The sequence below is a fragment of the Grus americana genome, chromosome 8 (assembly GCF_028858705.1).
Source record: "Grus americana isolate bGruAme1 chromosome 8, bGruAme1.mat, whole genome shotgun sequence".
Classification (NCBI taxonomy): domain Eukaryota; kingdom Metazoa; phylum Chordata; class Aves; order Gruiformes; family Gruidae; genus Grus; species Grus americana.
In genome coordinates, this window is record NC_072859.1 from 27,557,469 (window position 1) to 27,581,128 (window position 23,660).

General features: G+C 41.4%; 1 protein-coding gene across 2 annotated transcripts in view; it reads right to left on the reverse strand.

Moving 5' to 3' along the window:
• The window catches only part of LOC129209288 (BEN domain-containing protein 5), a 952,643-nt gene that overhangs the window by 188,760 nt on the left and 740,223 nt on the right, over positions 1-23,660 (reverse strand). For both annotated transcript variants that reach the window (XM_054833489.1, XM_054833488.1), the window contains exon 8: positions 11,042-11,156. In XM_054833489.1, coding sequence (XP_054689464.1) covers positions 11,042-11,156 — 115 coding nt within the window. The remainder of the gene's footprint in view (positions 1-11,041; positions 11,157-23,660) is intronic.

A 23,660-nucleotide genomic window follows, 5' to 3' on the forward strand; every position in this document is an offset into this window, starting at 1 on the left:
CCTCTGCCTGGCGCCAGGGGCAGCAGAGAAGTAATCTGCTATGAGATTAATTGCTCCCTCTACCGTGTCAGCGCAGCTATGATGGTTTCTGTATTTATAGGGAGTGGAGAGAGAAAAGGATTTTGTGAACAGTTGTTCACCATGTGCACGTAATGGGGTATAACAGTTCCATGGAAACAGCTCATTTCCAGCCTCTGACACCATAAAGCCCTTGTTTTCCTGAATGGACACATTGAGTCACCCAACGTGGTACCAAGTAGCATAAATAATCATTTGCTGCTGTTAGCAAAGAATAATCCTAAGGAAGAGATTATGTAGGCATGGTTGCATTTGAACACACCAACAACCATCCAAGAAATCATGGGTTACCATTGTCTTTCATTTCCAAGATCCCTGGAATAACTGCACAACAGCAACCTAGATCTTGGGCTCAGACTTCCAAATTTCTTCAAGCCCATCTACAACTAGGCTGCCACTAAAAAGGGATCCCTCTCTGCTCGTTCCTCCTTCCTGTCTTGGTCCCATTTTTCTGGCTGCACAGGGAACGATGTGAGAACTGTTGGGTCAGGCTGGTTTTCTGCAGTATTGGTCCTTTTCTGGCTCACAGCACTGCTCACAAGCACCAGTCCTGGCAAAAAGGAGATGGCAGGGATGCACGGCCGGGAGGGGAAACAGAACTGAACCGCCCATTTGGGTACCACCACACACCTTCCTTAGCTTAAAGCGGCTGTGAAACAGCAGTCTCCAATTTCTCTCTGCTTCAGCAGAAACATCTTGTGTACTAGTAGCTAAATAAGTTTCCCTTGTAGTCACAACCTAAATTTTCAAATGAGTACCGGGACTAGTTTTAGAGCTCAACACCTTGCAAGCTCCTGAAACTCAACACGTAGCCATGTTTCTTTTGGGAGACTTCACCTATGAGAATTAACCCAAGAAAAAAAGGTATCTTCTCCAAACAGAGAAGAGGGAGCACCACAACTCTGAACCAGTTAGAGATACTTTACTGCAATGAGTGAAAACAAGGCTCTTTACATTCCCCAGAAGTGATATACATCCTCAGATTATTTAATGTTGTTTTATTAATACAATATTGGTTTAGATAATGGGTGTTTATTATTTAGATTTGTCTCAGTATTATTGTCATGTTACACGACACTGCCCTTAGGACTAATATTATAAATTATACAGCAAGCTGCCATCATTTTAAGTGCTGCAATTTAAAAAAAAAAAAGGGGGGGGAGAGAGAACAGCTGTCATCCAGGAAAAAACAACAAAAAAAGCAACCTAAACAAACATTCCCTTAGGCTGCTATTGTTTTTCTAATAACTTGGATGGGATTTTCCCCTCCCCACCCACGTAGTGGCAGTTGGAACAGGAAGACAGGACTTTTCTATTGATAGGTGATAAATCCTTCCCTGGTGAACTGAAGGTGAGTACCGAACCCCTTACTTGTATAACATGATAAAACCTGACTACAAGGAAGGGGACTTTTGCAGAGACCACAGGAGTGATCACTAGTTGCTGGTGATCATGTGTAAATGGGTGCAACTTCGGAAAATCCCAGGATCTCTGTCCAGAAAGCTCTTCATAAAGAATTAATCCCTCGGCTGCCTTCCCTGACAGCTGGTGAATCTGTAGGTCTAGGTGAGCAGATGTTGCTGAAATGGGGTGGGTGGGAGAGGGGAAAGGAATGTTAGTTACATTGGAAAAGATTCTGAGATGCTGTTTGCACTTCTCACAAGACACACTTCTGAGCTCTTCCCTGAACTAGACCTTCAGCAAAGCAGCAGTATCACTAATTTCATTTGGGGAAAGGGAGGAGACAAAGCCTTGGGAATCAGAAGCTGGACCATCCCCATTGCTGACAGCTACACAAACACTTTCCATACCACAGACCATCTCCTCTTGGGACAAGCGCCCCACGGACACCTCTCGCCCATTGATACTGAAAACTGAGGTTCTGAAACCTCCCCTCTTTCAAGGCATTTTGGCACAGCATCCTTATGGCAACTGCTCGGCTGGGAGGATCACTTGGTGCATTTGCAGCTAGGTGCAATGCGCGTTAGAAGCTAGCAATGCGTGCCGTGTGAGCAGGCTGCTGCCTGAAGACCACCAATAAAAAAAAGCCAGTTACAGGCATGCCTGGCACCTGTCACTGGAAACAGCTCAATAAACGGGCCCAGCAGATGACACTTGCGAATACACGGCGTATTTCTTGGGTTGTGTCACAGCCGTAACTTCCTGTGTCTGGCAAATAGCCTTTTCGCAGCAGCCCTCCATTCTTATGTATCATCTCCTAAATGCCATGGATTGGGGCCTGGCAACTGCTGTTCCAGAAGTAGAGCTCAGCTCGTTATGACATTAGACAGAGACCAACTCAGCGTGTTTCTCCCTCGTCTCACTTGCAAAACTAACAATAAAGCACCGCTTTGATTGCACGGGTATGTTTAAAAATATCATTTTTCTAAACAATACCACTTGGTACCTACCCAGTGCCTCAAAGCCAAGGAATGCAACATGACTTTTTACACACACTAATAAATGTAGCTCCACAGCTAATTTTAGATGTACAAGACCTAATTGTTCCTAAATTGCAGATGGGTAAACCAAAGCAAAGATCTACAGCAAATTGGCTTAAGTTTACTAAGTCTTTTGCAGAATTTAAAAAAACAAAACACAAAACCAAACCAAACAAAAAAACCGCTGGAGACTTTGGTCCTTTGTTTCCTGCTGTGAACAAGAACTCAAATCACCAGAGATGCAAGCCAAACTTAAAGAAGAAAGAAAAAAAGGGAAGAAAGCCTGATATGTTTTGTTACTTAACTGTAGGTAAAGCTCAGAAACCCAGATGGGATTATTCAGACCTAAGATCAGCTATTCAGGAGGGGAGGAAAGGGAACAAACATTTCAACCAAACTGACATTAAGACCCCTGTTAATTACAAATACGTTCTAGCAGACAAAAACATGCAAAAAATAAAGTCAATGAAGGTCAAGAATAGGCTCCTACAGCAACTGGCAGACATAAATGGCACTTAGGTACAAAACTTTGATTCAGTTGGCTGGGATTCATGAGTTGGGTGCCTATTCTCTGCATAACGGCTCAAAGGTAATAATCACAAATGGTGCTATTTAAATGGAAAATAAATAGCCCTGTCTCTTTAAGGACATCATGTCTCATTCTCAGTGGAATAATGGCAGATATAAAAAAGCTATGATTTCAATATTTCTCATTACGACTTCTCTCCCTGTTCATCTAAAAATAAAAGGCTACTCTGTAGTCCCAGATCAATCTAACTAAAAGAGTAGGGTTCGCTTACAACAACAAAATAGCAGCTCTGACACTAGTTACATATTCATCGCATGTGAAAATGGCCCCATAATGCTGCCTTCAAATCCTTCCAACAAGTTGTATTAAATTAGGTTGGGTTCGGATTTTTTTTATTCTTGCACCAAAAGCAAAATAAATATAGCTTTATTTAATGCTACTAAAAGGTACAGGTTCAACTGGAACCCCAAGGCATGTGGCTTTGTTGTTAAAGCACATATACTGACTCTATTGATTGGTGCAGTCCTCTGTGCGAGAGAATTTGTCACATCAATAGCAACTGAAAAATACTCAGGAGCTGTAATATGGTTTAAATGAGCAGTTACCACATCAATATAAAAAGCATTTTCAATGGCAGCAGATAGGAACCCTTTTGCAAACCTAGCATTTGTTTTAAGATAAAGGATGACAACATTTTTACAAGGAAGAATTTTTTAAGTAATGGTGAGCAAAACAGCAACCGCTGTAACTGTCTTATGATCACAGCACTCTCCGGGCGATAAATGCCACAACGGAAAGAAAACTTCCAAGCAGGAAAGGAATGGCGATGCTACAAGCCAGATGGATGTAAGGGCCAGAGAAAACCTCTGCTGCTCACTTGCTTCCATCGGCTGCTGCCTAGAGCTGCAGATCCACCTCGGACTTTGCTTTCCAGGGCCCCAGCCTGGCACACCGCACGAGCTGGGAGATCCAAACCAGATGCAAACACACGCAGGACACAGGAGGAGGACAGCACTGAAATCTCCTGACCTGTCATCAATGCTAAGCCAGAGCTGGGGGAGGGGAAAACTTCTGCCATGCCTCTCCCCCAGCTGCATGGGAGAAGGTGATACAAGGAAATGGCCATTCCCTCACTGTGGCAGGTCTCTGTCTGTCTGTTTTCTCTCCATTTTCAGGGTGGTTGGTTCTGGCCACAGCTATGTTTTTAATCCATCTGGCTGTCAAAAGACACTCAAGGAAAACCACCTTGGATTCCCAGTTTTGAAATTGGAAAGGGAGGAGAAGAGCTCAGCTGCCATCACTCTACGAGGGGGTCAGTAACACGCTCTGCACCTATGGTCTGCCTCTCCTCAGTCACAGCTACGAAGGGGAACACCATTGGCCTCCACATGAGTCACCAACCCCCAGCTGATACTAAATGTAGGCAGGCACAGACAGAGACTCACTGGCCTCAATAACATGCAATCTAAATTAAGACGACAAACAGGGTGCAAGAGGGGTCCCTGAGGAGTCCATGAATCATAGAATCTTTAAGGTTGGAAAAGACCTCGAAGATCATCAAGTCCAACCATCAACCCAACACCACCAGCTCACAGCAGGCTGAAGCGGGTGATGCTTCCTGCACTAGGGCAGGAGCTGAGCAGCCTCAGGCCAGAGGAGACAGACAGCATCAATGCTTACCATCTGAAGGCCAACTGGACAAGTACTAGGAAGACAAGTCCACAGCACATTACTCTGCAGACAGAAATTCTAAGAGTTCAGGAAATATCTGAAATGAAAATCACTGGAAGCGGGGAACGTACATGGGGGAAAGCATCTTACAAGCATCTCCTGCTCTTACAAGGAGAGCAGCACTGTCCACTGCTGCATTAGCGGATGCTGGGCTTGGGAGGTCTGACACAGCACGGCTGTTCTCACAGACCCACTAAGATGTATGGCCTCTGGTTTGCTCACAAGTGAATTGGAAAAAAAATAAATGGGAAATTCATGGCAAAGAACAAACCTATGTTTTGTGGGACTGAAAAATCTCTGCTTTTCAATAATAAGAAATAGTTCTATATTTTTAGGGGATGGAATATACTTTTTCTGATGGTGTTTTTTTTTAGAGTACAATTCTCTCTCAATCACATCCCTTCTTCCCTTGGGTTAATGTACAATGGACATTCTTGTCATTCAAGCAAAAATCCCACTAAAGGAAGACGAGAAGCGGCATGTGCTGCAAGTTTTGAAGGAGATGAGAAATTTCACACTATCCTGATATCTTCTGGGTAACTGCTTATTTTATGATGACTAATAGGCAATTACTATGGTAATACCGCAATACAACATGTGTGAGGTTTGGGAATGAGAAATTATAGGTAACTACTTTGGACTCATTTCTATGGTAACAAAAAGTAATTGTCATTAAATACCAGTTATATTGCGGCTGTACCTGGTAATTATAGATTTTTTATGCCCAGTAACATAAATAAAACCAATAAATTTATTCAAAAGGTCCATGATTGTTTACTTATACGTTGTTATATAGAATACACAATGACATACGCCTAATTAGGAAAAATAAACTCCATCGAGAGTTTCATCTTGTCATCTGAGATGGATACTCTGTTTTTCAAGTCAAGGCAATACCTGAATTTCATATGCATTAAACGAAACTAAGAAAAAAAAAACCCACTCCATCAGAAAAATAGGTGAAAAATAATCAAGAGATATTATGCAAATGATGGTATGGACAAGACTCGCCATTTCTCACAGCTGTACAACTGCTAGTAAGGACCACATAACATGTATGTCTGCAGGTATAGGTACATCCCCCAAAATGGTATTATCAAAGACCAAAATCAGCACTCCTCAGTGTTACAACATATAGCTCTGGTTTGTAGCTAAAATAATTTGGATGAAGTCCATATATGCTTTTACTGTCAAAAGATGCCTCATGAATTACATGTGAACACAAATATTTGAACTTTTGACTATTTCTAGAGTCACAGAAATAAAGTCCACAAAAACCTATTCAGGATAAAGCTCAACTATGTCATCTAGTTCAAAGTCTAGTTTTCTGTTTGTATTTCAGACTCTTCAAAAGATATCTTTAAAAAAGGTCAGTTTTTAAACAAATCATGCCATTAAACAAAAACGAGATTTTCCTTTAAAATTATTCATATCAGCATTTTAGAAATGTTTCTCATGCCTTACCAGCTCCCTTTTTTCACTTGAAACAATTTGCCAAATTCAACTCACTTCCACAAACCATTTCAGTCCTTACAAATCTATGTTTCTGGGGCAAAAATATACCATTTGTCCATAACATTTACTCCCAACACAGCTTTCATTGCAATATGGACTCTGACACTGTTTATGGTGAATTTGGCTTTCCAGTCTGGGAAGGACTGGCCTCCTTTCCATCCAACAAATTGCTTTGTTAACCCCTCACACAAACAAGCAGTAGAGATTGTGTTGACTTCAGAAATATCATACCTGACAGTGAAACAAGAAAGGATTAGAATCAGCGTGTGTTGCCTTCTCCCCATTCACACAAATTCTTGCAGTCCCTACAATCAAGCTAGAAGGGTAGCGTAGTGATGACAGTTCAGAACATTTCAGCTAATTCATGGCTTTAATTTACTGAAGGCTGATACTGTCACAGCTAACCAACTGAGGGCAACAGAGAAACGGCAAGGAATGGGAAGCCTTACCGGGTCACGCAACAAAGCCTTTAGAGAACGGTCAGAATATTTCAGCTGCCTTGTCATGGCATTTCTGGGATACCTCAGTGAAGAGCTGCCCAGACTAAGAAACACATCTCTTTCGGTGCCAGTATAGGGTTTCATCTTCAGAAGGTGAGACTGACAAATTGGAACTAATCTAAGATGGTGTGGTACAGTCATCTTGCCTGCAGGGACACATTTCAGCATTCAGCTACAGAATGCCAGCTTAAGAACAAGCTCTCGATAAAGGAAAGTTCAGGCCAAGCCTGGGGATGCACGACTTTTAAATCAAGAATACAGTTTTTTTCTTAGTCCAACCCCACCTCCCTGGGGACGGGAATAAGTTCAGAAGATGATGATGATGCTATAGCACAAATAGAGAGAGAAAAGTCAAGAAATTTCTCTTCCCAGCACTAGTTTTATGGAGAAACTCACTTTTTTTTTTTTTTTGCCATGTTCTTTCACTAAGCTAAAGATCAAGTCACACACCATCCCCAGCAAAAGAGGTCTTTCAATTCAGGTGAGAACTGAGGACAAGTTACTAGCCAGAACAGAGGGCGAATTATGCTGAAGACTCACTATTTTAGCTAGGTCAACCGATGACATCTTTCTGGGCAGTTTAATTTACAAGCCCACGTGGCATAACTTTTTCTACACACTGTAACTGCAAAGCCAGTTACATTTAGAAGTATGGTAATACCAGGTTTTAAAGACTTCAGGAAAGGGATGAAGCCTGTCTGCCTGTTTTGGGAGAGAGCCTACATCCTTGACCACAGTAAACAGCAGGTACCTATCATTATTCTGTATGTTAGAAAGAGTTGGGTATACTCGTGTGGCAAGAAAAGGACTATGGAAGCTTTTTTTCCCTGAAGAGAGAGTGCAGTGTAGTAGCCATCCTCACAGAAGGGTACGATGCTAGCAAACCAGCAAACAACAGCTAGCACCGCAAGCAGGAGCAATCCTGATTAGCCATTCAGTACTTTCGCTTGCAGGTGAATTCGCACTCTGAGGGCTCCACTTCTCTGCACCTAACCCCTCTGACACTTGCACCCAGCCAAGTCTGATCTATTGTAGTGTGCTTTGCCCGTCAGTTTTCATTTCTCAGCTCTTTTCAGAAAGAAACAGGTGAAAGCAAAAATTGAACATTCTGATTTTTAAACACTCAGCCAGGAATGTCACTGGAAATAAAGTCTAGTAGAGGTAATTTCACCAACTCTCTTGGTTTCTGGACATAAGTAATAATAGCTATTAAGAGATAGAACCATACTAGGTCACTCCCTACTAGAAGATTTATGCTCTAAGATTACAACCACATTGCAACTTTTCTCCATTTATTTTTGAAAAATACTTTTCAAAATTGTGGATAGAACTTCCAAACATTCTAAATTAGAGGGGATGCTTAACTACCCCTTTAAGTCACATAAGGCACCTTATCTTTTCATTCCTCACTGTATGGGTCCACGAATACACTTCTTAAGCTCTTGCATGTTCTTGAATAAATCAGTAAAGTTTAGCACCCTGTTTCCATGCATCTGGGCATTGTTGTTCATTTCCATGACCATTTATTTTAGAGCTGCCGTAATGTACACACAACATATCAATAACACAGATGTGTCTGTGCCATGAGCGCTTGTGTGTTACAGCTGTGATATTAAACTCACTTGTTGCTGGGTATGAACATTTCACCACAAGAAAGTCCCCTTAGAGTCACAACCCATTTGATCTGTTCTCTTGAGAATGAGAAACAGTTTATAGATAATAGACAATTCTTGGCATTATTGTTGCAGTTTTGGCTTAAACTCCTAAACCTCAGTTCACAAGTACTCAGAACAAAGGAACAAGGATTTTGGAGAAAAGCGCAGGACCCAAACCCTTTGTCAAAGTCCTGCATCTCCAAAAATGACAATGAAGAAAATCCCATCAGCCAGCTGTTACCATATCATCCTGTGTAAATGAATGGTTAGTTCCTGTTTTGATCACAGGAGAACTAGTATATCCCATTCCCTTCTACAAGAACTGCTCAGGCTTTTAATGGTGCCCACCACACCTGGGATTTCAGAGGACAGCAAAAGTGCATCCGACAGTATACTTTGCCAATTGCACAAAGCTGTGTACTGGTGGGGTAAAAAAAATCTCCCTCACACTGGCATGAGATCAATTTACAAACTCAAGCATGAAGTTTAATTACCCATTTCATTATCTTAGCTTGCATAGCTCTGAATGTGAACCTTCAATGAACCAAAGAAACAGTCACTAGCTGCTGCTTTGAGAAAGAGGGAGATAACAGGAAGTAGAAGTTCAAATGCCTAAACCTGCTCTTGCTGCATATGGCATCGCAGAACTTGTTTGCAAAAACAGAGGGATTGTCCCCAGCCAATAGATCTGTGTTATACCATGCTACGTGGAAGACTTCTGAAAGTCCTATTTATGTGCTAATCTCAACAAAGACCAAAAGACATGAAACAGACTTATCAGGACAATCACATAGAAGCCTCAGCGTTAAATTTTCAAATAGTAGAAATTGATCCTTAGAGATTTTTTTTTTTTTAATTCATCCAGTAAATTCAAGCAAATAAATTGTGATGTGCTTGTGGATTTTGTACGAGAAGAAAATAAAGTGCTTGCTGTAAATTATTCACTCAGCACTAGTTAACTACAACGCCGGCACATTACTAGGCTTTTTAATATTCTTCTCAAGACAATAGGTAGCATTTTGCTTATTACCCTCATTTTTAAGTTATTAGTTACATTAGGCTTTTTGTAAATAAAGTGAAGAATTGCAAGAAAATCAAATGCTTTTCCAACTACTTCATTAAAAGTTCAGGAGGGTTGAAAATTCTGCATATCACAAAAGGCTAAAACAATAGTATACCATCAGGCTCAGCAATTCCAAATGAATTCACGTGCTCTTTCATACCACCTGGGTTCCCAAAAGGCTTTTCAAGTTATAAGCCATATGCATGACTGTAAAGCTGCATGCCTCTCAAAAGGTATAAATAATAGTGCAGGAGAAAAACCTACAGGGCAAGTGAATTTATGGGGGAAAACAAAAATTACTTAATTGCAACTGGAATTGCCTACATGCAGGGTACCTGGAACAGAATAAAGCAGTGTAGTGTCAGATTCTAGAGCCATTTTGGGGCTTTATTCCTGTAAGGTGACATAACCATTATGATAAATTCCTAATGCTGTCAGATGCTACTACTGCAGTATCATTCTCTAGCATTAGATTTGCCAAGAGTTGAGGGAATATCAGTGTTGCTGCAGGGACGCCATGTGTCCTCGGAAGTTTCACTTATAAAACATGTATATAAGCATTGTGAAATCACCCACGTGATTCTCTGCTGTTTCAGTTTAGTAAGAAGCAAAGCACAGGAGGACTAAGAAGCAGATATCAAAACAATCAACAGAGACAGCAGCACCATTTTCTGCAGCTTCTAGCTACTTCCTCAGTGCTCTCTTCATCCACACAATAACCCAGTCTTATTCTGCTTAGCAATGCAATATCTAATTAGATCAAAGCTCAGGGTAGCCTGGCTACAGAGTCTATTGTGTTATTTAGTCTTGCGCTGTAAGCAAAACCACATACGGTATATTACATTTCTCAGGGGCTTCTCCAGAGAACTATGTGGTAGATGTAATTGCCCCCACAAACAAATCATCAACTAATCAACTGCTTTTCATTATCACCTTCAGCAGCACATTTATTTTGTAAATAAATGTATTAAGAGCAAACAATTTTAGGGAAAACAAAAGATTATCTAAATATGTTCTCAACAGAGGAGGTGGTAAAGTAGTAATTCAAATACTAAAATGAAGCAAAATTAGCATAGGGTGGAATGATTATTCCATTCCATGTATCCCTATCTATTACAGTACAATAATAGACTGAAATCTGTGACTTTAATGGATGATCTGGGTAGTTGAAGGGAACTGTGATTGACTGACACATTTACATAGAGGCTGATGAGCAGCATAATGAATGCATTTATAACACACAGCTAAGGTCTAACTCTAAGCTGACTTTAACTCCCACATCTAGAGGAGGCTTGCAGAGCAGATACCCTGCTATCTTGGAGAGTTGCTCTCTACCTCCTGAAGCAAGAAAATCAAATTTGCCATTGAGCCCCATTCTTCAACAGGAACTTCAGGAAATATACAGCCACATGAGAACCTCCAGTTTAAGAGGAATGAATTGAAATGAGCCATATAGGATTCAGTAACAAAACAGCACAGGATGTATAAGGTAGATACAACAATATGCAGATTCATACTCCACACCATACCTGTAATTTCCTAGGTATACTCCATCAGGGTTGAGCATGGGTGCAATCTTGAAGACCAGGTGGTCTCTCAGTACTTTTGCAATAGGATGCTGGCTCACAAGGAAATCAATTATACCTGAGAAAAATGAAAGAGGAGTTTGAAGAGGGTGGTTTACAACATCAATGATTTCCAGATATCTCTCTGAAATTTCACATATAAAAGATTAGAATGATCATTCCTCTTGGTTCCTGGCACTGCTCCCGCTTCCAACAGAACAAACCACTTGTCATCACATAGCACCTGCCGCCTTCTAAAAACTCTAGAAACAAAAACTTTAAGGATAAATACCTTAGTCCATCCTCATAATACAAGTACAATATAGCTACATTATCAGACACAATCAAGTTTCCACAGAGGGAGAAGTTACTGCCCATCAGCTGAGCCACAACAGCAAAACATTTCTCCTCCTAAATGGTGAAATGAAGTAACACCTACTGGTTTAAGCCTAGCACCTTACAGACCCAGCACGCACCCGTGGGCATGTACTGCATCTCAGGTCATGAGTGGCAATTTGTTGAGCTGAGGCACCTCAAATTTGTTTGAGCATATGCCCAGATCTACCCTTGACATATGAACACAGAGTTCAGATCATCTACATGCATAGGGAGGTATAAAATGCCCCACTAAAATTGGGAGAGTTACATAAACTCTGTACCAGGCACAGGGAAACTGCTGGACTGATAGACTGGAATTGATAAGGTCAGATTCTTCACTTACTCTACACTCACAAAAACTAGGAGTAACTCCACCTCATTGGTGAAGCTCCTTTGATGTGGAACCAAGGCAAGTGACAGGGGAACCGTATCCGAAATGCCCTTCCTTTGGGCACAGTCACAGCACCAGACCCCGCAGGAGCTCCTGCCTCTGGGTCCTGTGCTCAGGGAGCGACTAAACATCAACTTGCTCCAAGGCTGGTGCTGGGGGCAGGAGGCAGGCAGTCTGGCAGTTAAATTCATTGCTTATTCCTCCACTGAGTTGGTACTGACAGAAATAGCTTCCAGGGAATGAATGTCGAGATAAATTGAGTTCCTGTGTAATCTCAGGACACCCACAGATAGGTCATGACAATTTGCTATTTATTGTAAGGTCCATCCTGTGAAGCAGGAACCATTTACTGAATTTCCCCAGAATAAATCAATCACTACGCTCTAGTAACAGGATAAAATTATGCAGAGAAAAATTAAGGCTGATCATCAGTAAAATTTCACTAATGGCGAGCTCTATTAGACTGTGGAATTGTCTCTCCAGGGGAAGAGCGGAACCCCGTCATCAGAAAGGTTTAACATTGGACAGGGCAAAGCCCTAGGGAATAGATATAACAAGCAACAATTCAGCGTAGAAAAGATGGCATGGGCTAACTAGCTGACTTCAAAAAGCTGACTTTACACCTGATATTTTGTGATGCAATCAAAATCTTTAAAAACAAACAAACTAAAACCCAGGTACATGCCAGGTTAAACACACTTGTTCATAGCTTGGCTGAAACATACATTAAAGATGGGACCAAAATCTCACATTCTGTACAACTCCTTCATCTAGCCTATTTCCTAAGGCCCATTTTGTATTTCAAATACTAACAAATCTGAACCTATGCTGCTGTTGGAATGAATTCTAATTTGCTGAGGCACACAGGGAAAAATGAGGCTTCTGAAATGTCTAAGATGATCAAGGTATAATTGACTCTAAACATCAGCAATTTTTTCATCTATCAGTGACTAATCCTGAAGAAGAGAAAGTCCCTTTCTGTAACCAGGTCTTCCACTTGAGAAGAGACTATACCTGAATTTCTGAGGCAAATTAGCATATACATAATTATATTGCTCAGGAAATGTTTCTGCAATTACCTCCTCCCAATGAAGGAAACTGAACATCGATCTGCTTTTTGGCTGGCAGTGTGTCTTGTGTTCATTATACAACAGCAAGAACACGAAGAAACGACAGGGACACAGTTGGATCCTGAATAACCAGGTTTCCTAACTATACGCAAACATGAAAGGCTTAGCTATGTTAAACTGCTGCTCTTACTGTTTTCTGGCAGTGTCTAAAACGTAATCCACAGTACTCACACCTGGAGGGCTCAAAACTACTTAAAGGGATACAATCCCACACTTAGTCCATGGCTTCTCGAGACACTATGCTGGTTTTAGTTTTAATGAGCTTGCAACTAGACTCAAAATATCACATCAGCTTGTGTTTTCTAAAATACTCGGAAGAGATAACTATTCAGAAATCAATATGTCAAGAACATACTTTATCCTAGGTCAGGTATGAACTTTCAAAGCCATCACAATAAAAGTGGCATAAAAATCACATTGCGTACATGACCATCACTTCACCAAAGGCCTTGGTGGAACAGTTTTGCCGTGAGATCTAGCAGTGCACCAAGCCCGTACTTGTGACAGCTCTTCATGCAACAGGGAGGACCACAAATACCTCGGGGATAACACGACTGCTTTTAATTCAGGAGGTAACACCAGAGCCTGAGCTCTCAGAGCTTTGCTCTGGCTGTAACTGCACCAGGGAAGAGGCTTGTCCAGGTCCTGCTCATTTTGCTCCTGTTATTGATGCAGCCTCACTCACAGAGCTCGGCAAAGGTGTCTTGGCAACTAGAAGCTACAGTTTTCAGCTTCACACAGGGAATTGTTATTCCCTGACCAAGAACATCCTGCGACGTGTATAAACACGTAATGGGTGAGCCTCTGCTCTGCATGATTCACTGTTGCACCAGGCATACCAGGCTAAAGGGAGGAGACTAACCTTGGCCACCTAGCATTCCCCAATGTACCACAATCTGTTATGGGGTACTGCAGCCAAGTTCACCCAGTCCAAAAGAGATTTACTGTATTTTCTTATTTTGGAGACAGTTAATTAAATCTGAAGAAGTCTTACCCCATGATAAAAATACAAAGCAAGAGTTAAAAATAACTGACTTGCAGAAGTACAACCTGGAAGTAAAGGCAGTTCCCAAAGAACATAAAAGAAGCATCAGATGAAAGCATACATCTACGTATACAAACATCATCATAAAATTATTGTAAACATCCAAATAATCAATACAATTAGCAAATAGCTTTGTCTTTCAGAGGAACCCAATAGTTTCTGGATCAATAACATTTAAATTGAAAAGACAGATATCGGACTATCAAGAAAATACCATCGCAGAGAACTTGGTCCTCCTGTTAATAAATCAATACAAACTAAATTTTACAGCTTCTATAATCAGCAAGAGACATATCAGTGTATCTCATTAGACCAGGGTTAAGAATTTGGCAGCAACCAAAGCCCATTTAATATCATTTACTTCAAGGCAGACATGGCAATACAACAGATGCCCTAATTTATTTGTTGATCTTTGTATTAAAATAACAGTTTGCTGGTAAACAGGAAGGGTAATGATGCCAGTCACCCTTGTTAGTGGCTAATAATTGCTTAATTTGTCCACTAATTGACCTATGCTACTGTTGAAGCACTGGATCGTGTTGCAGGGCATGAAGTAAACAAGGCCACTGTAATGTTACTTTAGAGAATGACTTCTGGAAATAGAACTACTTATTGCTATAAATTTTCTCTTCACAGATGAGCAGATTAATTGGTCTGCCAATTAGTCTGCTATTAAAGAAAAAAAGGGCTGCCCACAGATTGGTTGGATCTTCGAACTGCAGCCCCAGTTTGGGTCAAATGAAATAATCCAATCTGAATCAGTCACATCAGCTATGAAAAATAAGACAAGTATTATTTAAAAACAAATCTCTGTGGCTGGAAATCAAGGAAAATAGCCTGATAACTAAGTATTAGCTCTTCAAGTGACTTTAAAATAAAATGGAGAACATGATGGAATGGGTCTACTCAGGCATGTTACAGTATGGAAAAGTTCTCCAATTAAAAGAAGCAAAACAATATAGATTATTTTTGTATCCTCCTTTCTGGAAAGTAATTAAAATAATTATTTTTCAAATAATAACATGTAATTATAGATGCTGCCTGGAACCAGAACAGCTCAGAAATCAGCATTCAGACATGACATAAGAAGCAGCTTATCCATAGTCCACTAAAAATCAACCAAAGTCTTTACATTAACTTCAAGAAGCTTTTCATATTTGTGAGGGAAAGGAAAGAAAGAATCAAAAACATGGAAAAGGGAAAACAATGCTGATAACTGCAAGTCATTAGATACCCAGTCACAATGGCTGCAAAAATTTTAGCAGTTTTTACTAGTCTTTCTTGGTAAACACAGCTTCACTGAAACGGTGCTAAATCAGGACCAAATCTCCTCTACTCTGAGTCACTTTTCTATCATTATTCTTTCTCAAGGCTAAACTCTCTTTCTCAAATTTCTCTTGCCTTCTACAGCTCAGCACCTCTCACCTGCTCCAACACCAGATCCTGAGGCATCTCTCTGCCCACCCTAATCCAGCTCAAATTACTTACTGGTGCTTCACAAATGAGTTGATCATTCCCTCTCCCATAACACATCAAAGCAACCTTCTCTGCTCACATGATTTCTACCATTCTGTCTAGGTGCTTCCTCAACCAACTGCCTTAAACTCTGTTTAAACTTCCTGCTGTCTCTAACATGACCTCTCCACATTTGCTCATTCCAAAGAAAAGCCTGTCGTATCCCCTGTTTCTCCATTACCACATCCTTTCACTCTCAGTCTGACAATATGTTTAATTGTATAACTATATAATACATTTGCCCTGCTCCTTTTACTGAAAATCAAATCACAGCAGAACCTAATGCAATATGGCAACTGCTAATGCAAACATATCCTGGACTCTGTCTAGTATATGCCAAGAAAAAAGTGATTTATATTTTCAGACCCATTTCCTAGCACTGAAGAGCTGCTGGTATCCTGCAGTCAGCTCACCATAGACCGCAGGTTAAAGAGAATGTAACAATTAGGCTTTAAGAACAATAGGATGTGTCCACCGGAAAAACAAATACAAGGGAGTCCTGAATGCGTATGCATATATAAAACTATTAGAATGTTCTGTTAAAGGATACTGAAACCAATGTGAAAGATGATCTACTTAAACTTGTTTGGAGAGCAGGAAAGCAAAAATGTGGGGTTGAGCTTTTTGGAGAGGTTTTTGAATGTGATGGTGAAAAAAAATATGAGACGATAGGGCCAAGCAGCTACAATATTCTATCTCCACAGAATAAGCAATAAATAACAGCAAGACACTACAGTGCCACCATTTGTCTGTGAAGGAAATGTCTTTTGGCAAAGGGGCCCTTTTCTGTTCGGCCTTTGCCCTTACTCCTACAGCTGCAGAAAAAAAAACCCCAAACAAAACAACAAAACATGAAAAAGGCAGATGGACACTCTTCTCCATCCCAGCACAGTGGGAAAGGTCTCACACTCACACTGAACCCTACTCAGCACGGGTCGCAGCGATGCCGTGCCAGCAAGTCTCTACAAAACGCGTATCTGTGCTTTCAGTGCAGCCCTCAGCACAGGCCGATAGACAGAAGCGATCCACTGGTGTCTTAGCCTGAAGTGTTTCCAATGTTCAACACAACAGCAAGGGGCGGGGGGGGGAGCACGAGAATGGTGATAAATGAGCAGAGCTGACTCACAGCAGGGTTATCGATGTGATCTAACATCATGCTGTCACTGAAACTATCCCTACAAAAGATCATTGCATAGAGTGATCCATAGGCACAAGATCATCACAGACGCTGACTCTGCTCCTTCTTACAGTGCTGCTCCTCCTCTTAAGGTGTAAAAACAGACTGCCAAACTTATCTGGTTTGGTTTTTTTTGGTTTTTTTTTTTTTTTTTTTTACACTTTTTAGAGAAATGTTTATTGGGAAGGGGCAGGGGGGCACACATTGATTCTAACATCAATGCAGAAGGAATTTATAGATTGTGAATGCTTTATTAATTGGTTTCCTTGTCTTTCCAAAGCTCCCTTTGGAAACCATGGCAAAAATGAAGTTTATTTCATCAAAATTATAAAAACAATATGGGTGATGAAGGAGCACTGCAAAACTAAAACAGGCACCTGGTTACAGTTTTAGAAGAAGGAAAAATTGTTGCCTGAAGTATATCAGTCAACAGTTTCCAGTTGCCAAACCTGATGTTTATCCGCATGCATATGCGCCTCTCAGAGTAGTTACTGCAATTAAGTGGAAGTGGGAAGATCCAGAACACTGGCTGTTTCTCGTTAATTCCCTCTCTAGCCGTCCTCAGTACACACAAAAGTGCAAGGGATTTGCTTGCACTCAGAGAGGGATGCAGTACCACGCACAAAACCTTACTGAGTACTCATCACACCCTATGTTTCAGTCCAGCCTCTGCTCCTCCTTTTCCTCTATGCTGGTGCTCAAATTTCATCTAACCTTCCCCCAGCATAGGCTCAGAGGGTATCTGCACAGGCCTGCAGGTGCCACATGTTGAAAAACAATCAAGTTCTTACAAAATGCAGAGAAGTTAACAATTTTCCCAGTGGTTCCCATGGACAGGAAGCTCTCAAGGGAGATAACAGCTAAACACCACAGTTACCCGTGACAAAACACATAGGAGTCAACCAAGGCAGGTGAGACTGTTCAGAAGGATGCTGTAGGTGAACCAGATACGTTCCTGGTTACGGTTCATCTAAAATGAACAGAAAAGGAAGGGTTGATTGATTCTCCTGGAATACCAAAGCAGAGCAATTTGTCCCCAACTAGACAAGTAAATATTTCAGTACTAAGTAAGATCTCATTGCTTGAGTGTGGTTGGTTAAAGGCACCCCAAAAAGTGTTTAGGCCCCTGTGATAATTTCAATTTTTTGGTTTTTTGGGGTTTTTTTTTGGTTTTGTTTTTTTTTTTAATCTGCAACCATCACTGATATTGTCAAAAAAGAAAAAAAAAAAAACGCACCCCAAACCCAAACATCCCCCCCAAAAAAGTTAAGTCCTGGTGGATTGTACACATTGCCCTACTTCACTTATTTTTAAAAAAGTTTTAATCAACTTGAGACAGAAAAGTCACACACCTAACTTTAAAGATTCAGCTGTGATAAGCAGATTGATTAGGAGCACATTGAGCTATATTACGGCATATTTGCTCTTTTATTTACCGTTTACTCTCTCATCTAGTCTCTGCTGTAACTCTATGCCTCTTCAAAACACAGGATTAAAAGCAAAGGAAATCTCAAATAATGGGATAAAATGAATGTGCAGGAAATGAATGGGTGAATTAGATTACAGCAGATGAAACACTGAGGTCTCAAATGCAAAATGCATAGAGTTTATTTAATTTGTTACTCTCTTAAAATGAAAATATGCTCACTGACTTGAATTAGTAATTTCCCTGTTTTAAGATATGTTAGGCCATTACAGCTAGGCCTGTTTCCAGAGCAGTGAAATAAATGGAAAACAGCCAGTCTCTCAGGGAACGCACTAGCTCACCGCATTTTGCCAGCCCAGTGAAACAGTGCTAATGTCAGCTCCAGAGAAAACCGTGCTTCTGCTGTGGGGGTGCACGCAAAGGAATTGATAATGACTAGCAACAAATACTTAAAATGGCAGAGAAAGGCACTATGGATTTTAACTCAAGTTTCAACGTGCATAGTAAGCACAGATAGTAATTATTTAAAGAACGTTTAAAAAATTATTGTTCCTGACCTCTCCCTCCCTCATCCACTTAGCATAGGGTTCCACAAATAATTAATCTGGCATTCAGCGTGGCTGAAACACAAATCCACGTGAAGGAAGCAAGAGGTAGGAAACAGCAGTCAAAGGCCTCCCAAATGGGTTCTGCCAACATAAGAGAGGAAGACTGCTCTGTCAGTCGCTGACCTGAACCAGGGCATCCCAGCCCCTCACCTCCACACCCCACCCCTCTAGGTTTCTCAGATATATTCTTTTGCATGTAATGATCTGAGGGGGCTGAACTCTCTGCTGGAGGACCTCGAGTGTGTGGCAGGCCTCTCTAAACAGATCAGCAGATCATAGTTTGTGAGGACAGTGAGTAGCAGTTGTGTTACTGCATCACAGCTCTGTAATTAAATAAGGCTCCAGCCATTCTGGTACCCAGACATTTCAACTGCTTCCCAGAATACCCCATAAAGTTATGAAAATGCTTCTCACATTGTTGTATGGATACAGGAGACATTTCTGCCATTACAGCACCAAATGACATTAAGATTGCAAATTCAATGAAGATTCAGGAATATCTTGCCATAGTAAAACGTTCTAGGACTATTGGCTAATAAGATGGACCATATGATGCCAGCTAGGCAGACCGTCTTGCCCATTTTTATCCGTCTTCTGCTTAAGAATGGATGGGACAGACAAGGGTGGAAAAGACCCTGCAAATTTATTTCCTTACATGGATATTTCTTGTGTTTGCACAAAAGAGGTATGCTTATACAATCTACCTTTCACGTGCACTAACTATCCCAGTCTTTTTGCTAGATGTCCACATTTAGACCACGCAAACATTGCCTCAAAACCCCAAAGAGTTCCAGACCATGGTGCTCCAGATATGTTTCAAGCAGTGAGACGATGCAGAGAAATGGGTATGACTGGAATAGTGTTAGCCACAAATCAGCAGTCTAGAAGTAGAATCAATTCAGTGCAAAAAAAAGTTGATAAGTGATGAGTGTTTGGGATTTCCTATGTATTTTTATGAGCTGTGGCTCTTTCCTCACAAAAAGATTCACATCTGCTTTGGAGGATATGTGACTGCTGGTGCTAGGCTGGAGCACAACATCATGATTCAGTACTGAAAAGATATAAATATACATTGCCAGTAAAACATAATTAAAGTTGGCATTCCTAGTGACTAGGATGTGGGACCAGGAGCCAGAATGCCTGATCTTAGTCTCTAGCACCGCTGGGTTTTGGCTATTTGCTGCCAGAGTCTGCTGTTTTACTATGTTCAACTTCGGATAGCAACGGCCAGATTTGCAGGGCAGCAAAGCTAGCATCTTTAGGGACAAAACCAGCAGATGGATTTTTCAAACAAACTCATGAAGCTCAGTGGTGCTGACTGCACTTGGAAATGTGGCAAGCGGCAACAAAAAATGTTTGCTAGGAAAAAAAAAAAAAAGCAGCCCTGTAGAGGTCAAGATGGAGAGCCTTTTAGTAACAGAGACAAGGAGTATTGCTGGTCACTTCAGAAATGCAGTCTTGAGTACTCTCAGCTCTGCTGTCTTTTCTTCCAAACAAAAATCAAGGAGCACTGAAACTGTTCCACAAACCATAAGTGGTGCTCAGCACCTCACAGGATCACTTAGGAAGGGTAAAATGTGGTATTTGAACTTTTCCCGTTAAAACTGTCAACTAAAAAAAGAGAAAATTAAGCATTTTGTGAGGGCAAGTCTAGCTCCTACTTGAAAGTTCTCCGGATACTTTACTCTAGCCAACACCTGGTTGTGCCTGAAAAAAGAACATTACTAAACAGACCTTAGTAGATGATGAGACAAGAATTGTCTCATTATAAAAGACTGCTTGGGTCATATTTATGTAATGTTGTTCTGATAAAACAGTCTTCTAGCATGCTGTAAGATTTGCTCTGATGCTTTGGCAGTTTAACAGCTGGAGATCCCAAGGAACCTAGTAGTTTGACCTGTTCTCTCATTTGTTGGAACCAGCAATTTATGGCCTCAGGACTCACTTTGATGCCATTGATTTGGATTGTGGGTCTTTTCAGACTTTAGAAAAAGACATAGAACAATGACAAAAAGCTAGATTCTCAATAGTTTCAAACTTGGTGGTTCATGGCAGCAGCAGGCTGCTTGCACACTTGATCAGAGAAGCAGCAGGGTGGTAGTGGCACCATCTACCTCATCCCGCTGCAGTTCTGAGCACATAGGAGTCATACACCCTCTCTCCAGCAGCACAGGGTACTCACTGTGAGTCCAGGTGGTGCGTCAGGTTAATGTCTCCCATTATTTCATGGTACCTGTCTGTCCTGTTCCTTATAGCAATGGGAACCCCACTAGCTTCAAAAAATTAGACAGCGTAGGGGAGTAGGAGGCGACCAAGGCTGGATTTGTCTGGTAAAAGCTGCAAGATTGAACAAAGGGGAACAGATTGCCTCCTAACCTCTGCAATGATGAGCCCATACCTCAGCGACTTAGTTACCCTGATGGCTGGTGTAGCTTGCTTAACTACAAATTAATCTCCCTCAGGCCAGGAAGGAAATCATACGGTTCTCCAGCAGAAATGCAAAACCTGTGGAATTGACTTGAAAGAACGCGCCGGGCTGCCAAAGAGAGGACGCAGGAGTATACAGCTGCTGCAGGATTGCCCAAAGGGTTCATAAATTCAGTGCACAGCACAGACTGAGTGGGTGGCTTTGTTTTCTTTAATTTTCCTAATATGCTGTAAGGAGCACAGAGTTCTCTCTGCATCAAAATGAGCTTACCCATACCCCCTAGATGATGCGTCTCTTTTCCTCCTGGGAGGAAACAAAAGGGTTCCTGGAAAAACACTGCAGGGATCAGATGATCTCGCTTTATTAATGAATTACTTGGGATTTATCAGAATCATTCTAAAAATGTTGCTTCAGAAGATGATGTGTTTGGTTATTATTATTCAAAGTCTGTCCTTCCCATGAGTGTGAGTCCTCCAGACAGCTCTAAAAACATTTGCTGGATTATGGCCCTCAATTTTTGCAGAATTAACTAATGTTAAATACAGCTAAGATTTAAGCCTTAAAATTGAACAGAAATATCTAGGAAATCCTACCTTCCTGATGTGCAAGACAAGAGGGTTGCAACCCAGAAAAGTGGCTTCATTGCAAAGGAGGAAAAAATAGACACAAGAGTAGAAAGATCCTGAGCGTGTGAACCAGTTAAGCAGGCATGTACCTTGGCATAATTTACTCAGGTATGCTTGCATTGTTTCCTGCTATCCTTATCGACCTACAAAATACCAGTCTTTTCACCGTGGCCCTAAAGGAGAGTTTCAGCTGTACACCAATGGCTCACACAGCACTAGCAAAGGGGAAAAAACAGAGAAAATCACTTCATTCTCCAGGTTTCCATTTAGAACTATAAGGGTCTTGCAGGGACAAAGAATCTAGATCATCATGTAATTGCTGCTCTACCCAGGACCAGGCTGAGCTCCCCAGAGCCTGGAAGATGATTGTTCTCTTCCCCCTCATGACAACTGAACATGTGGAGGTCAGAAACCCCTCCAGTGCCAGCAAGAAGACTGCACCACATGTAAAGTTTCCAAAGTTGCCTGCACCAGGGAAAAGATTCCCAGCAGAGCTTTATAAGTGATAAAAAGAAACTCTTTTATGGACCAAGGGAAGACTAAGCAGGCTTTGTTCTACTTGAAACCACTAAAGGTTTCTGGATTACAGAGGAATAGACAAAGACAACAACACTTCTCCTTTCAAGCCTTTTGCCGAATTGTCTCACCAGGACTCTCAGCACTCCCTATGCCCAGAGAAACCTTTTCGCACTCTGGTAGCAGTGCCTTTCTCTGGGGTCCAGAAACCTCTGGGTTTTCAGTGTGCTTAGTTTAACAAAGGTGGGCACTGGGAATAGAGAGATGGACTAGTTTTACCTAAGTCCTCCCTTGGGGGCTTGTCATATAGTGTTTTGCATGTTCAGTAAGCACAAGCAAGCAGCTACATTGTGCTCTTAGTCTTATGGCATTAACTGTGGGAGCAATAAGAACTACAGAAGTCTGAAGATGGATAGATAAGCCCAAGCAAACAATGTGTTATAAACCAAGAAGGCAAAAGGTAGATTTCTCTGGAGGGAGACGGAGAATACATTTACATATGAAAATCTAATACACAGCGAAAAAGAAAAAGGGCATTACATAAATAATGCTAGGAAAGAAATGAAAAATATGTATTTTTAAACACATTCTAAAAATGGTTTCAAACATCTGCAAATGTGTTGCTTAGTCAAGCAGAGACCCAGAAGCAATAGGTATGAAGCAGGCAGGCACACAAAGCTCTGATAGAGACCACAGCAGCACTGCAGAAGGTCAGTCATTCACAACTATCCTTTCCAGTTTCCTTCAGCTGTAGAGTGTTGCACGAGTATCTTGGGGAGCATCTCTATTAATTTGCCTTGACCTTTAATAACCTGTAGGCACTTGCTATTGGCCACTGTCACAAGTGGGCTACTCAGCTAGACAGATTCCTGGTGCAACCCACTGCCAGTATGAAAGTAGTGCCAGAAAGGAGCAAGAACACATGGGAAAAGAGGTGCCCCTGCAGGTGATGTGGTGCCCTAACGCTCTGGGTCTCTCAAGAAGATACACATGCAGGATTCAGAACAAAGTGGGAATCTGAGCTGAGAGGAGCTCCGGGAGAAGCACACATTGCATTTGCTTGTGCTCCAGCTCAGCTATTTAGTCCGCTCAGCTAAAGAGAAGAGCTGAGGTGTCCACTCCTCAGGAGTAAACCTCAGCTGCTCACTTCTACTGGAGCTGCTGCTTTGCCATTCATATACAAAGTTGGCACACACATACATTCCCCAGATCCTAACAATGGCAGCTGACAGCCTGTCCCTATAGGAAACCCACACAACTATTTGCCCTCATTTTCCCTGTGGGGACAAGTGAAGTGATCGCTTTCTGGTTACTCTTGATATGTGAAAACTTACACTAAGCCA